The 15,706-nt window shown below is 30.7% G+C and overlaps 4 protein-coding genes across 4 annotated transcripts; 3 read left to right on the top strand and 1 right to left on the bottom strand.

Annotated features, from left to right (window-relative positions):
• Positions 1-177: 177 nt before the first annotated feature.
• Positions 178-759, top strand: Bm6962 (NADH-ubiquinone oxidoreductase B8 subunit, putative; the record flags this gene model as incomplete). The annotated part of the gene is made up of 2 exons (XM_001902726.1): positions 178-377; positions 660-759. The coding sequence occupies 2 exons, from the start codon at positions 178-180 to the stop codon at positions 757-759; spliced, it is 300 nt and encodes a 99-aa protein (XP_001902761.1).
• A 1,625-nt stretch (positions 760-2,384) lies between these two features.
• Positions 2,385-4,242, top strand: Bm17833 (Uncharacterized protein; the record flags this gene model as incomplete). The annotated part of the gene is made up of 7 exons (XM_001902725.1): positions 2,385-2,525; positions 2,779-3,043; positions 3,118-3,183; positions 3,257-3,490; positions 3,664-3,831; positions 3,950-4,035; positions 4,186-4,242. 7 exons carry the CDS (start codon positions 2,385-2,387, stop codon positions 4,240-4,242), a joined length of 1,017 nt encoding a protein of 338 aa, XP_001902760.1.
• A 415-nt stretch (positions 4,243-4,657) lies between these two features.
• Positions 4,658-7,861, top strand: Bm7694 (Casein kinase I C03C10.2 in chromosome III, putative; the record flags this gene model as incomplete). The annotated part of the gene is made up of 7 exons (XM_043082528.1): positions 4,658-4,807; positions 5,108-5,239; positions 5,586-5,710; positions 6,633-6,827; positions 6,999-7,130; positions 7,401-7,514; positions 7,717-7,861. The coding sequence occupies 7 exons, from the start codon at positions 4,658-4,660 to the stop codon at positions 7,859-7,861; spliced, it is 993 nt and encodes a 330-aa protein (XP_042938462.1).
• Positions 7,862-9,849: 1,988 nt separating this feature from the next.
• On the bottom strand, positions 9,850-14,643 carry Bma-rmh-2 (Uncharacterized protein; the record flags this gene model as incomplete). Its single annotated transcript, XM_043082527.1, has 12 exons — positions 9,850-10,032; positions 10,403-10,564; positions 10,934-11,082; positions 11,334-11,410; positions 11,781-11,908; positions 11,994-12,072; positions 12,454-12,540; positions 13,116-13,318; positions 13,522-13,635; positions 13,802-13,927; positions 14,100-14,243; positions 14,545-14,643. 12 exons carry the CDS (start codon positions 14,641-14,643, stop codon positions 9,850-9,852), a joined length of 1,551 nt encoding a protein of 516 aa, XP_042938461.1.
• Between the last annotated feature and the right edge of the window lie 1,063 nt (positions 14,644-15,706).

Below are 15,706 nucleotides of genomic sequence, written 5' to 3'. Positions count from 1 at the left end.
GTTGTTATAGTGTTGGAGATGAATGTCTTATTTATAATTGTAAATCGATCCACAGTCCTATTCCTGTCTCATCCTTACGTTCTTTCTTTTTTAACGATATTAGTAAAGGAATCCAGAATTAATAGTAGATAAGAGATTTACGAATAGATTATTGGTAACATCAATTTCAGATGAGAAATGGCATCTTCGGGAGTAGCAATAAAGCTTGGACAAGGAGCACTGCGTGAATTGCGTATCCATCTGTGTCCTACCTCATCAGCTAGTGCTGGTGTGAGAAGTTTCATCGAGAATGATTATGTACCTTTAAAGAAGGCCAATCGACAGTTCCCGATATTGATCCGAGAATGCAGTGGAGTACAACCTAAAGTTTATGCCAGGTTTGTATTTCTTCCTTATTACGTAGTCAATAACTGCTGTGCACTGGTCAAGAGGAGCTGACCGATTCAAGGTCAGTCACTAATAGATTCCTTGTCTCTCTACTATAATATAAGCTACTTATCTTTAATTTATGACTCATTGGTTTACTTTTTGGATTGTTCTGGTGCATACTTGTTATACAGTTTGCTTTGTTTTACTACTACCCGCTAGTTGTCCCGACTGTAATTCATAAAAAATTATTTCGTAGCACTCTTGATTTTCTATCATGGCATATAGTTTAGGTACAATTGCGGTATTGAAAAAAGTATCCCGCTGGATAATATCTCACGATACAAAGTGCTGGACATTATCAAGGATTTAGTTACTGGCAAAGTTTCGTGAAACTTATGATTGCATAGTTTTTGTTACTGCTTTGCTTATTTATTAGGATTCAGAAAAATTATCACTTCTGGAAAATATGGTAGTTTAGTAGTTTAACGCGAAGAAATATAATAATTTGAAGTAGCTACTGGATTATATCTCACATTTTAATGCATGTAAATTTTTGTGAACTCTTCATAGTCTGTAAAAATGCGATTAATGAGGAATTAAATATGAAGGACATAGATGCTTATAGAAGTACATCTTAACTTTTCAAATGAAATTTAGGTCAGAAATTCATAAGTACAGTTTTATAGAATTGAAAAAGTGATGACTTATATAGTTTTTACTCGATGTAATTGATTGCGTATATGGTAGATGTTTAATAAATATTTATATACTTTTTTGGTGATTTCAACATAAAGACACTGTGTTTAATAAAAATATGATATGAAGAATTACTTCTCAAGTGAAGGCTTTTCAAGCATTTAAATTTTGTGAATTCCTCACAGTAACGAAAGTATGACTGATCGGAAAGTAAGTAATGTTTCATGAATTACGAAAAGTATCCCATTCTCAATTATTGTTCCTTGTCACAGTTGTCTTACAATCTATATAACCCAGGAAATTTTAAATTGTTGGCTCATTTCAACAGCAAGTGTCATTTCAAATGTTGACATCACCTTATCTAAAAAACACTAATATTTTGATGGATTCTATGCTATCTTGTATTGGATTCTTCGCGCTGTTTTAAGTTGTACTATGGATGAGGAATCATCGCAAAGTTCCGGAATTTCGGAAATGCATCGACAATTGAGAATATCTATGTTGAAAAAATAATAACTTTAGGAGATTTGAATTGATGTACATGCCGAAAATTCATGATAAATAAATCGCTATCAAAAACTGAGGGCGATTTTGCCGTTGATACAGTCTTGATATTGTTCTAAATGCGAGAGATTGCCATTAAGTCAGAACAACTTTAGCTCTTGATCTAATGGCCTACATTTTCAACTGTTTTTAGGTGATGGAATTGAAAAAAAATGGAGGAAGACACATAATGTTAAGATTAGTCGTTAGTCTTGTTTCTTCTTATCGTTAAAAAAATCGCATCAATTCTATGCAAAACCGAATCGGGTCTCTTCTTTTACCATTTACTCTGTCCTAATTTCGCAGTTTTGAAAATAAATTCACTGAAGGAAGTTGGATGACCTAATGCACAGAAAATGTGTAAAAAAATTGGAAATTAGTCAGTGTATTTTCTTCAGTTTATTCAAAAATGTGGCCTAAATTTATTCCAAAAGTCCAATCCCTCTCAAAACAAAAAAAAAAAAAAAGAGATCTTCCTTGTGAAATGGATGTGTTTTTCTTCATTTATTTGTTTTTGAAATTGCTTTGAAAGGTGGCAGAGTCTTTCCATCAACAATTCTGATGATCATTCTCCAATTGGGACGTTTTTGAAAAAAGGGATAAGAAAATTATTCATTTCAGATGAATTGTAATTTTCAGTTTTGTTGTTACTAGAAAAGTTATCCTCAGCAACTTAATGTTTTCGGAAATGATTTCCAGTTCCGAATGCATTGTGAAAATGTAGGAGATAACATTGATTTAAATGCTAATATTATTATTATTCCATGTTGATAAGGATGAAAGTGCATCAGGTGACACTGATAGCATCAACAATAAGTGGTGTGTCATTAGTAGCATGCTTATTTGCTATCCTAATGATTTACAGCGATGTACAAAAGACCTGGAATCAACTGGATTCAGAAATTAGTACATTCAGGGTATAATTAATTTATATTCAAATATTTCAAGATAACATTTATCAGATTATAACAACAATCATTTATTACAATTATTAGATTGGGCTCATTCCTCTATGATAACATATTTTAAATGAAACTTTCCATAAAATTAGCATAAAGAGAATAATAATGAACAGAAAATGATTATAAAGAAAGATAAATATAGTTGTAATCCTTTTTTTTTTTCTTTTTTTTTTTTCTGTCTCAAACTAATCACTTCAATGAAATTTAGGCAACAACAGATGATTTATGGAAAGATATGATACAGCTTGCTCGAAAAAAGCGATTTCGACGACAATATGATGATAAGAGTGAAGGTGATGACAGTACTAGAAATGGTTCAGCCACAGTGTCATATCAGTTTGAGACAACAACAAATGGAAATGATGGTAGTATACGCTCTCATCAACATGAAAGTTTGAAAACCGAAGCTGCCAGTGCTACAAGTCCAACAACACCTACACCTTCTGGATCAGGGGACAGTGACGCTACATGTGGCATGTTTTGCAATTTTGAAATGTCTTTTGATTACTGTTACTTAATGAAATGCTTTTAATTCGTCTATTTGCAGGATGCCGTATTGATAATAAATGTCCACCAGGTCCGCCGGGTCCCAAAGGACCACCTGGCCATAAAGGTATTAACAAAAAACCGCTATACTTTTAAGTGAAAAAATTGCTCAAGAAATGTAACTTGATTTGATTTTGCAGGAGAGGATGGAATGCCAGGTATGGATGGTAAACCAGGTGCTGATGGGATGAATATTAAACTAAGCAAAACTACTGTAGGTTGCTTCAGATGTCCAGCTGGTCCTCAAGGTGCACCAGGAGCTTTGGGACGTCCCGGACCACGTGGACTAAGCGGAAGCAAAGGACGAGCTGGCTTGCCAGGACGAAATGGGAACCCTGGTCCACCTGGTGAGCCTGGACCACCAGGACCACGTGGTAATTCATTTATTTATCAAAATATTGAGGAATTTAATAAAATAATTGATTTTTGAAGCTTTTAAAGAACTCGAAAGTAAAAAATCATGTTTTTTGTTCATATTAAAGTTATGAAAATTTTGGCATGGATGAGAGTCTAAATGAAATCGAAGATGAAACTGCAACTAATTTAGGTGCTGACGGACCAGCAGGACTGCCTGGTAAAAAAGGTGAAAATGCAGAGCATCCAGTAGGTCATCCCGGCTTGAAAGGTGAACCGGGACCAGTAGGACCAAGAGGACCACCTGGGATTGCTGGTCGTAATGCTCCATTCGGTATCACTGGTCCTCCGGGAAAACCTGGTTAGTGTGTATGAAAAATTTATCATAGAATTATTAATTAATGGATTTTAAGTATTACACAAAAAAATTATAGCAGTTTAACAGTTAACGGTCATTTTCAGCATCTACAAAATTTCAGGAAATCCTGGACCTCAAGGACCACAGGGAGCTGCTGGTCCAACTGGGAAAGTTGGACCTCCAGGACTACCAGGAAAAGACGCTGAAGTGAGTATTTCAATATTTTTTTTTTGACCAGAACTATGTTCCAAATCAGTGTATACCTGACACAACTGTAAATTGCAAACATTTATTTTAGAATGAAATTACTTCAATTTACAACTTCAATAATATCCAAAATTCAATTGAAAATTTCAGTACTGTCCGTGTCCGAAACGTGAAGAAAGTGCAAATGGCTACGCAAGGCAGAAATGAAGAAAAAATGATATTTTTCGATTTTTTAAAATGTTTTGTTGAGTCAAATTCAAATTTAGAGAAATAAGTATAGTTGTGATAGCTAAAGAAAGGATTAAGTGATATTTTTAAGCTATAAATGATCACTATGAAATATTCTTTATGTTAAATTATGTGGAAAGTCATAATTTGCATAATAAATCTGATAATCTGCATAAGTGATAATGATCTTTTCATCACAAAAGATTAATGATGAATCATTCTGGAATTAGCAGGCATTTGCATAAATGATGACACATCATTTAAGAAGTCATTTCAAAAGTTACTTGTCATATTTCAAAGTAAAACAATCAAGAGGAGGCAGCTTACGGCTTTAATTTAGCCATAAAGTCTTGAAACAATAAACAAAGAGATTAGTCATCGAAATTACTGACAAATGTTTGAAGGTATTGATGAAACACCGAGCAATGTTTGCGGTGTCATTGGAAATCGCTATGTGATTATGGGACATGTTGATGAACCAGTAGAGAAGGCATTTATGTATTTTCACATACATGACGATTATCCAAAGGGAGAAAAAGAAAAGGTTTTAGTAGCTAATAGTTGTGATAAGAAGTTTGAAGAGACAAATTCAAAAAAATTCTTATCAGTAGCAGTAATGATAAGCATTCTATATCGTATAATAACTTTACTAAATGAAAACTGTTCGACTTTAGATGGTAATAGAACTATGGCCTTTTTCGATTTGTAGTTGAATCAATTGACAGGTATAAAATTTGAATTTATATTGTTTATGGATCTGTTAGATCCGGAATGCATTGAGAGAAAAATATAAGAAAAATTTACAAGCTTATTTAATATTTGAAGAACAAATATATATATTTAGCCATTGTATGCGATGATTGGACGGCATGCCGAATCGTACGGACCAATCCATATGACCATCAAAGTTTTAGAAACAGTTAAGGATAGAAGTGCACACTTTCCAGAAATTGTTCAACGTGGAAAAATTGAAAAAGTTCAGTACTGATATCAATTCCAGTAAATATGACTAGTTATAGACATTCTTGCTATGTTTGAATTCTAAGACTATTCATTTACTCATTTAAATAATTTATAAAATGAAGCTGTACATCCTCTGATCTTCATTTTCATTTACATATGAGAATAAATTAGATTAAATTGAAAATACTAGATAAATAAAAGTTCATTTTAAGACTATTTGCAACCTCAAAACATCCTAGTTTTAAATATTTACTGAAAAAAATTCCAAATAGTTATAGTATATATTTTTCCTAAAAGTATTATTCAACTGTCATATACCTGATAAGAAATTTAAACTAGAATTTACGACATAATTACAGCTTTATTTCGGAAGCGAAGGTGAACAAGAAGAAGAACACGACCCGGAACTTGGTGGTCGACCATTTGTGATCATCAAATATGATGCTACACCTGTGTCGGTGCTTTCTTTTTTATCACCGCAGAGGTTAATCACTTTCAACGTACATAAAATGAAGTTATAAGTTAGCAAAATTAGCTTTTTGATTTTGAAATAATGTAACTAATGACTTTATCTATCATCTCATAGTGATTTAAAGTTAACGAATTCATATTATTATATTGGGAAATGAAATCTTTGATTATACTTTGCTTTATTCGGTATTTTCCTGATCCATCACCTGTAAAATTTTATCATTTACTTAATTACTTAAAAAGCAAACTTCGAGAATTTAACTTAAATGTCACTTTTACTGCAGTTTTTTAAAAAATAGTTCAATTTTAAATATTATTTTAGTAATTTGCTCTGTAATCATACTTAATTTCTTTAATTACAAAAATTTCTTCCAAAATATGGCAATCTTAAAATTTAAAAAATTTCACATTTGGGATTTTTAAAAGCTTTTTGCAACATATATCGTGAATATGTATTGTTAATTAATTATAACTGATTATAATTGAGTAAGCAAAAAAAAAAAATTATCCCAGAAATTAAAGAAATTAATAGATAAACTTAATTTAAAAGTCTAAAAGTTAATGAAAAGAAGCAAAAAATTTCATGAAAAGAGTGAAAATAAAAGTAAATTAAAAGAGAAAGAATCATTTTTAATAAAATTTATAATTGTATTTGAAAAAATATTTCATACATATTCATTACGCACAGAAGACATTTGATCTTTCTATCTAAAATTTAAAAAAAAAAAAAAGAAAAAAAAAGTTAATTTATTCTATTTATCATATATTCAGGTAATGGTTAGTACAATAAAGCAAGAATTTTGAAAAAAATATTTCATTTGTATTTAGTTAAAAATTTTGCTTACTTATTTTAATGCTTTATCCTTTCTGAATATTTTGAAGGAGATAAGGAATGGCAAAAATATTTTGAACAAAATTGACTAAAATTCTTTTAGGACAGTACCAACTATATTGGCTTTAATGATCGGTCTTGGTTGTGTTCGTGCATTAGCATCACTGAATCGTGCCGGTTTTGTACACCGTTTTGTAACGCCGTTTAATTTTGCAATTACAAATCCATTAACAAAGAAAAATATATTGGAGAAGATGATTATCACAGATTTCAGTGCTGTTTTACCTTGGCCATGCAAGTATGTGCTACTCTGAATCAGTTACTGATAGATTGATAAGTGATAAGATGGTCTGTGAAGTATAAAAACAAAACGTCAAATGTATCATTATAACTTGAAATCTAATAAGCCAGTCTTTTTTCTTTTTTCTTTTTTTTTTTTTTTTTTTGTGGAAAGTTTTTTCAATTTTAGGCCACGCATATTTGTACCATTTATTGGATCCTACCGGTACAGCTCTGTAAGAGCACATTGGGGACGTGAACAAGGCCCTTCGGATGATATTATATCAGTAATTTATATGATTGCTGAAATGTTACATGGAAAGTATGTTTTCTCAGTAATCTTGTTAGCATCAGTGAACCAATAAAATTAGCAAAAGACAAAGAGGACTAGTATTGTAATGAGACTCGTATCATACCAATGGAGATTAGGATAATAGCATTTTATAGGGAGTTCGAAAAATGTTCGGGTAATTTTGTGTCATTTTAAGTTTCCAGAAATTACAATTGCTCTTTACAGTAATAACTTATTGCATGTTATTTATTTTAGCAAATTAAAAGTTTCTAATTTGTAATGGTTTCATTGAAATTTCAGATTACCATGGCGATCACTAAATGATGATGAGGATCGAATTTGCTATATTAAAACATATTTTTACAAAACAAACGCTTTTAAAAAGTTGCCACGACAATTAAGACAAATTTATCGGTTCGTCCTTCAAAATGATGCTATTTGAAAATTAACACCTTGCAAGACATAGGGTCGAATTTCGTAGACCTAAGAGAAATATGACTAATCCAAAAGGATAATAAAAAATGAGTTTTCTTATGATGATAGATTAGATTCCAAAAGTTTTCGAATGAGCATTTTTTTTTTTTTTTTTTCAACTCTTAAATTTGAATATTTGCAGAGAAATGCTTTCAAAGACAGGTTCAGCGCCTGTTGACTTTAAATCTGTCATCGAACAATTCAAAAAAGCAATTGATAGCAGAGATCACAATAATAAGTTTCAAATACCAGAATGGCTTCTCTGCAATGAAAGTAATACTCATTGAAGACTATGACTTACTGTTGTATAATGAAATGAAGGTCATTCTACTCCTGATTTTTATAAAAAACTTGACAATTACCTGGTTACTACTTAAATTAATGACATGATATATACGAGAATTTCTGGCTAAAAAAAAAAAAAAAAAAAATCAATTGAAAAAGGAAATTCCAAAAATCCGTGTAGAATATTCAAACTACAGGAATTTTTCTCTGAACATAAAAGAATAAAAGGTTATCACTAAAATTAAATTGATGCAATAGTGATTCAAAAAAGACCTTTTTTTTGGATTTTCTAATTTGAAGGAAAAATGCAAAAAAAAAATGCACCATAGAAGAATTCTCCCAAGTTGCAACGACTGATTGTTGAAATTGCACCATTTCTTGTGCTCATGATTACATTCAAAATTGAGCTTTAGTCAACCTTTTAAAAAAAAGTCATAGCATGACTGAATAAAATTAAAATTTTAATTAAGAATACAATAACTTCAGATAGATTTGAATACTAAAAATAGGGTTAACATTTCGAAATAATTATTGGACTGTGTGTCTCATAATGGATAACATATCACTGATATCTAATTTGAAATTGTTGTATTCATACATTTAAGATAAAAACCTCAACAAAAATATTACAATGATCACATAAAGTTATGCAAAAATTCTTGAATGAATCGGAGTGTTAGTAACAACAAATCAAAGTCATCGATTCGAATTTTTAAAAATTTGAAATGTCTGTTTAAAAAATTTTTATAGCAATATTTATCTATAGAAATTCTAAAGTTGCAGTTTACTTAAAAACTAATATTATCTGACTAAGATGTGTCTTTCGCTGCTCATGAAAATGTGACATATCAATAGCTTTCGCTTCAACAAAACTGAATTATTTTCACATAGAAATAACGGCTGAATCATTCATACAAAATAGTTTTAACATTACCCTGATTCAAAAACACTTCATGAACTAAAGTTTTTGGACGATTATTTTGAAAACACAACAACACCGATTGTGAAATATTACTGTTGCATTTTAAAGCATATGCTAAGGCAAAAAAGTGATGTCACATTCCACTATTTTTTTACAAAAGTAGATTTTAAACGAAAAATTTTTTAAAACTATGAAAAATACATTAAAAAGGATTTAAGAAACATATAAACATCCTCGATTCAAATACTTCTTTGATAAAGCATTATTATTTGATTAAAACACTTACCTAGAGAATAAATACTAAGTGGGTCGTTGTAGCAAGAGTATAATTATAATTATGAACAATAAAAACCGGCAAATTATTAATAAATAATGCTTATTTTCAAATTCAAACTTTCTAAACCTTAAATAAATCTGCTTTGTTTGCTCAAAGTAAATTGAATAACTTTTGCAGCTTTTTTCTCGTAGAGTAAAATTAGTCATAAAATTCAAATCAACTCAAAGTGCTGTTGAGCAATGCAATGTTGTTCAATTATTTGTTAATTTATCTCGTTAGTAATAAGTACTTCGCCGAGATCAGTTACTGTTTTTTTCTTCCGCGAGGTAGCAAAAAAAGAAAAAATAATAGTTTTAATAATATGAAACTCCACAAAGGAGTGGGAAAAAATAAAAAATATCTGAAATTCTCCAAAAAGTACTTCAGTTCTCTTTCAAAATAGAAAAGATGATATTTGCTACCTCCAAGACAGATGAAAGGAAGACTTAGAACAGTGATTTTTTATAAGTAACTTTCAACTGATATGCGAAAGAAAGAGGGTGGTAACAAGATTAAAAAAAGATTCACCGCATCAAAAATACATTTCACGCAAAACAATGATAAATTGAAAACATAATTTGGCAAGAACATTTAGAGATCGATCACTGATATTCAAAATATCAATTTAGCAAAAGATTAGAACAAAAATTCGGATGGATTTACTTATAAAAATTCGCAATCGTTCATCTGGTTGAAAGATTTCCGCTACTCTGTTGTAGATCGAAATCTAACTATCTACTGTTTTCCAGAAGCTATCGAATCAATCCAAATTTTTGAGCGTATGTATCAATTTTGTGAATTATAGGTGTAGAACCACCGGGTGGAAAGAATTCAACTTCCCAGATTAAATCTAACCTACGCATCGACTGGCCAGCACTTCTTGTTCGCAATGTACCTTCTTTTCGCCGTGCTGGATCCTTACTTGCACGAGCATCCTGGAAAAAATTGCCTGATGCATTCGAAATTTACACTTGAAACACCAATTCTATTTGAGAAATCTGATACACTCATACAAAAAGGCTGAATAAGGCAGAAAGAAAGTAACAAAATGCGAACTGCATTTGATTTGGTTAAGCAAAAATTTTCTAATAAAAAACAAGAAAGAATAAATCTAACAGTTCAATAAAGGAAATATTGACCAAAATGAAATCATTCCTGTAACTTTGATCAAAACCAATTCAAATGATTAGTGAAAATGAGAGAGAACGTATAAAAAAGTAGATATATCGGTTAAACTTCAAGATAAAATAAGCTTTCCAATGTGAAAGATAAATAAAAATATCTAAAACTTTGAAAAAAACTGACAAGTGCCTCTTCCGGAGTCCAACCAATTAGTTCTACAAGAAATTTATGTGAAACGAAACACGTTAAGCACTCATAACTTTCGTCACTCAGCGCCACAGTTAGTGCCCATAATCCATCATTGTTTATATGTAATGGCTCTAACGGCTTTGTTTCCATTAAAGCCTGGAAAGAGAAGAAAGTATCAATGGAGCACATACAGTTAACGCTAAAAAAAAAAAAAAAAAAGATATTTGTACAATTCGTCATGACTTTAGAAAATTTTTTCAACTTAAACAAATTCATTTAATCTATTTATTGGTTGAAGTCAAGCAATTCAAAATATTTTAGGTTCATAATAATTTATGAGCATTCAAAATGTGTGGCATGAAATTTGGAACAATCTCTACTACTATTGTGCAATCCGAATCAGACACCATAATCAAACAGTCAGACAAACCTAAATGCTGTGCACTAAGCTCTTTATCATTCATTTTGATCATGCACTAAAAATGATGAAGTTGGGACAAATTTATGGATAATCAATTTGCTTACAGCCAATATTTTACGCCTCGGTCCAACAGCATATCGCATGGACCGTAATGCTGCCGCAATTGATTCAACTCCAAGTCTTTTATAAGCAGCAATAATTGGATTATTAGCTGATTTAGGTGTCGCAGTTAGATTAGTTTTTCTCGGATTATCTGCAAAAGCGATATTAGTCTTGACGTATGAGCAGTTCAAAACATCTAAATCAGAAAAAAAATAAGTCTTCCAAATCACTAGACAAAGCAGTAAGTGCGTGTCTAAGTAAAATACATATCTTCGGATGTACACACGATAATAAAAAAAAAATTAAAATTACTCAGAGATACAAAAATTTAGTCTCTCTTTTCAAACACCAAAACCATCAGATCATTAATCCACAAAAAATTTTTAAGCAACAGGAGAATACCTTCTTTATTCAGTTCCTGTTTTATGGTTGTCGGCGTTTCGAGCAAGATAATATCAGCGTCATCTTCAGCTAATTCTCTGTAAAACTCACGAATGGAAAAAACAAACTTATTTGACAAGAAATATGAGATCCCGAGAATAGCAGTCTATTTTTATAAGAGCAAGATAATATGAGGAAGATCGAGTAATATACACTTTTTCATTCAGAAAATCTAGCATCAGACTTCAAGCCTTAGTATAGGTGAATAAATTTAATCAAAAAATTTGATTGTTAAAAAATATGTAGAGAAACAATGATAGATTCTTTTTATTTGTCTCTTATTTAATTATTTTCCTTGTTTATTGTCTCTAATAAAGCCGCATACAAAATTTTTTTGAGTCGAGATATATAAGTAATTAAGTGACGTAAAAACTTTAATAATTTTAATGATGGAAATTCTTAGCATACATTTTTATGCGTTTAGCAACTGCACCATGTAATAACGAATCTTCTGAGCGCTTTGATGCTGATGCAGTGAATGACGCCTTACCACCCGAACTACTCGGACTTCCATTCAGTGAAACATTTATTTGCTGCTGAAATGATGCAAATAAGACATGAAAAATTTTTAATCAACTAATTTATCCAAGCAAAAGTTAAGTAACAAAATTTATTGATTACCCTAATGTTGTTCATTGATTGTTCAATTCGCGCAGTTTCATTCGCAGATATCACTTTTCGTTTTGCTATTTCTAAAGACCTGCAATGATATAAAATTTTGTTTATTTATAATCCTAAATGTGAAAGCACTCAGCAAGACAAAAAATTGATGCTATATTGTGATTTAGAATTTTTCATTCTTGTTTAAGCATTTGATTGTCTTATTCTAAAACCTAACTTGTCCCAGAAATCAAGGTTTGAACGAATGGATTTTGCCATTCACCAACTTTATTTGAATATGATAAGGCATAAATAAACCATATTTGAGCGGAATAAACAAAGAGACAAACAAAGAAAGGAAGATATTGCAGAAAAGTGTAAAAAAAGAAGGAAAATCAGAAAAAGTAGCAAATGACTATCACAAAATAAGACTGAAGAGTTTACAAAAACTAAAGTCACTAAAAACCGCAAATTAACTTACGATTTTTTACCCGAAAGTGGCTTCACCTGCATTGTAGGTTTGATATTCGGTTGAGAAAGGATACTGTTTGCATTTGGAATATCGTTACTGCAATTATTTCCTTTTCACTAACTAATACTTAACAATTTATAAAGTTATTCCTGTTCTTTTCTTCTAAAATGGTCCAGTGAGTGACCATCCTTAATCAGTCGACATCACAAATATAGCTTGAATGATGATTGGGAAAAGCAAGGAAAAACTATTTGTTTGACAAATTTTAAGCATCATTGAGTTTCACTTCCAAAAATAAATTCATTTGTTCTTTTAGGAATCTGATACATGCTTTAGCGAACGTTTGATTCTTAATAAATTCATATTTAAGATCAGAAAATTCTTGTAAAATAAATGAAAAAAGAATGAAAAAGAATGAACAGAATTGAACGAGAAGTAAAGATATTAAAAATTTTACTACAGTGCTTTTTACATCCCTAAAAGTGACTTCCAGAAAAACAGTACAACAAAACATACGAACATACAGCATCCAACCGTTATGATATATGACGTCCTTATGACTGAGTACTTCTAAGTCTTTTGACAAAATCGGAAATGTGCATAACCTGATATTTTTTGGATTAGATATAGATTTCGACTTCAATGAAAATGAAATGCTAAGGTGCACTAACTCATTAATTTTCTTTTGCGCATTGGTTAAAGTTATGAAGCTTTGTCTTTGCAGAGGAACATTAATATTCAAATGCTTCATTATTATTTCAACTGGACGACCAGTTTTCATGAGCGATTCGTCATCACCGCCTAATACTATACAGTTCAATTCAGTAAGCAATAAAATACCACGTCGAATGCATACATTGTTTGTTAACAGAATCTAAAATAAAATAACAGAAATGATATTTATCATGGAATTAGGAAGAGTTTTTTATCACCTGCTAATTTTAACATAATTATACATAAATATATGAAAAAGTTCGTCAATTATAGAAATACCTGAAGAAAAGAAATATAAGGACGAAAAAACTTCGCAACAGTTAATACTAATTTCTATAATCTACAATCAAAAACAAAATCTACCTTACACCCTGGACATGTCAGAAGAGAAAGAGCACTTAGCATACTATATTCCACGGCCTTCATTGATAACTGACCGTCCGTCACTTCCATTGAAAGCATACGCTTCGCATTTTGCTAAAAGAAATGAAGATCTTTCAGTTGAACCACCAAATAAAGAAATTGTGATCTATTAGATAGTAAGTCAAAATTAATTAAACAGACTCAAAGTGTTGATGAATAACTCAATAGTATCCTCATTTTCGCATATTTATATGTTATATAATTTGAAAAAAAAGATCACAAATGGATCAGTGTTTGTTTCATTTTCTTCCATTTTCAGTTGAAAACCAGAATTATCCTCAAATTTATTTGTTAAATTCCTGTACTGGGAATACATTGATGTGCCGATATCAACAACCGAATTCACCTAAAATGAAAATAACACTCAAGCTGTAAAGAAAAGAAAATTTCAATAATATATTAAAAACAAACAAAATTATAATGAGGTAAGATTTGTATTAAATTTGCTACTAGAATTATGCTGTCTTAATACATATGTCATCTGTTTCAAAAAAAAAAAAAAGTAAAATAAATCATACCTGTACCACAGTGTTACCTCCAAGCATCATTCGCTTGGAACAATTGTCAGCTGATAAAGACAACAGTGGTTTTGTGGATATTTTGAGGTTGGTGTAAAGCCACTGTTCATAAACAGATGATAATAAGGAATTACTGCTAAATCCCTGAAAAATTTAGCAACTTTTTGAAGTGAAAAAAAAAAAAAAAAGTTACATATTTTGATAAAGTAACGATCCGTAACAAAGAAACTTAGAAAAATAGAAGAAAGAAAAATGTTCTAAGAACAAAAATAACTTCTTTCGCTTGTTTAATTTATTTTTAACTTTGTCTGTTTGTCAATCATACACAAACTTTATCCTTCCAAAATTACTTTATGTTTCCTCTAAACGACCAACATTAGGAGGAAGGCATACTGAACTTAAATTTGTAAAAGACATTACCAGTGATTTATCATAAAGTACTTACTAAGGAGTAGAGGTATTTCATCACTTCGGTTAACCATTCTTCATGTAATGTAACATTCAGCTTCTCACTAAAAAAATCCTTGATGATCTCGATGTCCATCCATAACAGTTGGTAATATCAAGAACTAAAAAAAAATCTGAATTCTTTAAAATACAATTGCATAAAGAATAATTTAAGAAAATAATTTGAAAAAAAACTACAATGGGAAAGATCAAATTGTACTCGTTTAAACCATGAAATTTCCTGAAAAGTATGCGGACTGTTACTATTAGGTAGAAAAAAAAAAAAAAAAAAAAAAAAAAAAAAACACATATACAAACAGAAGATAACAGAAATATGAAGAAATAATCCAGTTGCAAGCAAAATTAGACTATCACAATTATAATGATTTGTTCATTTGCTTATTTTAATGATTCCAATCATTTAAAAGTTTTCTCTCTATCAATGATCAAAATATGAATGGATGTGTCAAAGGTTTCCTATAAATATATAATACTTCCGACAAAGCTATGTTCTACATCTTCATGACAGGAACCGTAATAATTATCCGGAAAAAGAAAAGTCAGTCAGACTAACAATTAATGATTAACGAGAAGTTCCCATCCCCAATCTAATTTACCGCAAGCCAAAACACAAAATTTTGAATCAAATTTTCTACGCCGAGCGTAGGGTACACTGTGCAACCTCTGTAGCTCGCGCCATCCCATTCTTTCGTAGAGTCTGACATTACAGACAGAACGTTTAGATTAGGTGGAGGACTTTTGTTTTTAAATGCAAACTTAAAATTTAAGTTAAATTCAACTTAAACTTATTGCTGTTACGTTGGAGTTTCCACTGCTATGTTCCTAGCTTTAATAACAAGCCGCAGATACTGAGCCTATTCATTCTTGGCTAATTTTTTTTTTTTTTGTTCCCTATTTTTATATTACAAGTGGACACATATATCAACAGTATTCTTCACGATAGCTTCCTTTCTCATAAATGATCAATCATTTATGCAGGTATGGGACAACTCTACCTCCTGAAATTTGCATATCATTCGTAAAAAGCAAGTAAAAAGAAGTTCCCACTCAAGAATGCTCCATTTTCTATCAAAGCAATACAGGACGATCTACGTTAAAAAAATATCCCTTCTCTTTTCTTCAAGATACTACTGTTCATG

The sequence above is a fragment of the Brugia malayi genome (genome assembly GCF_000002995.4).
Source record: "Brugia malayi strain FR3 genome assembly, contig: Bm_v4_Chr4_scaffold_001, whole genome shotgun sequence".
Lineage (NCBI taxonomy): Eukaryota > Metazoa > Nematoda > Chromadorea > Rhabditida > Onchocercidae > Brugia > Brugia malayi.
This window is presented reverse-complemented; position numbering and strand designations above follow the sequence as displayed.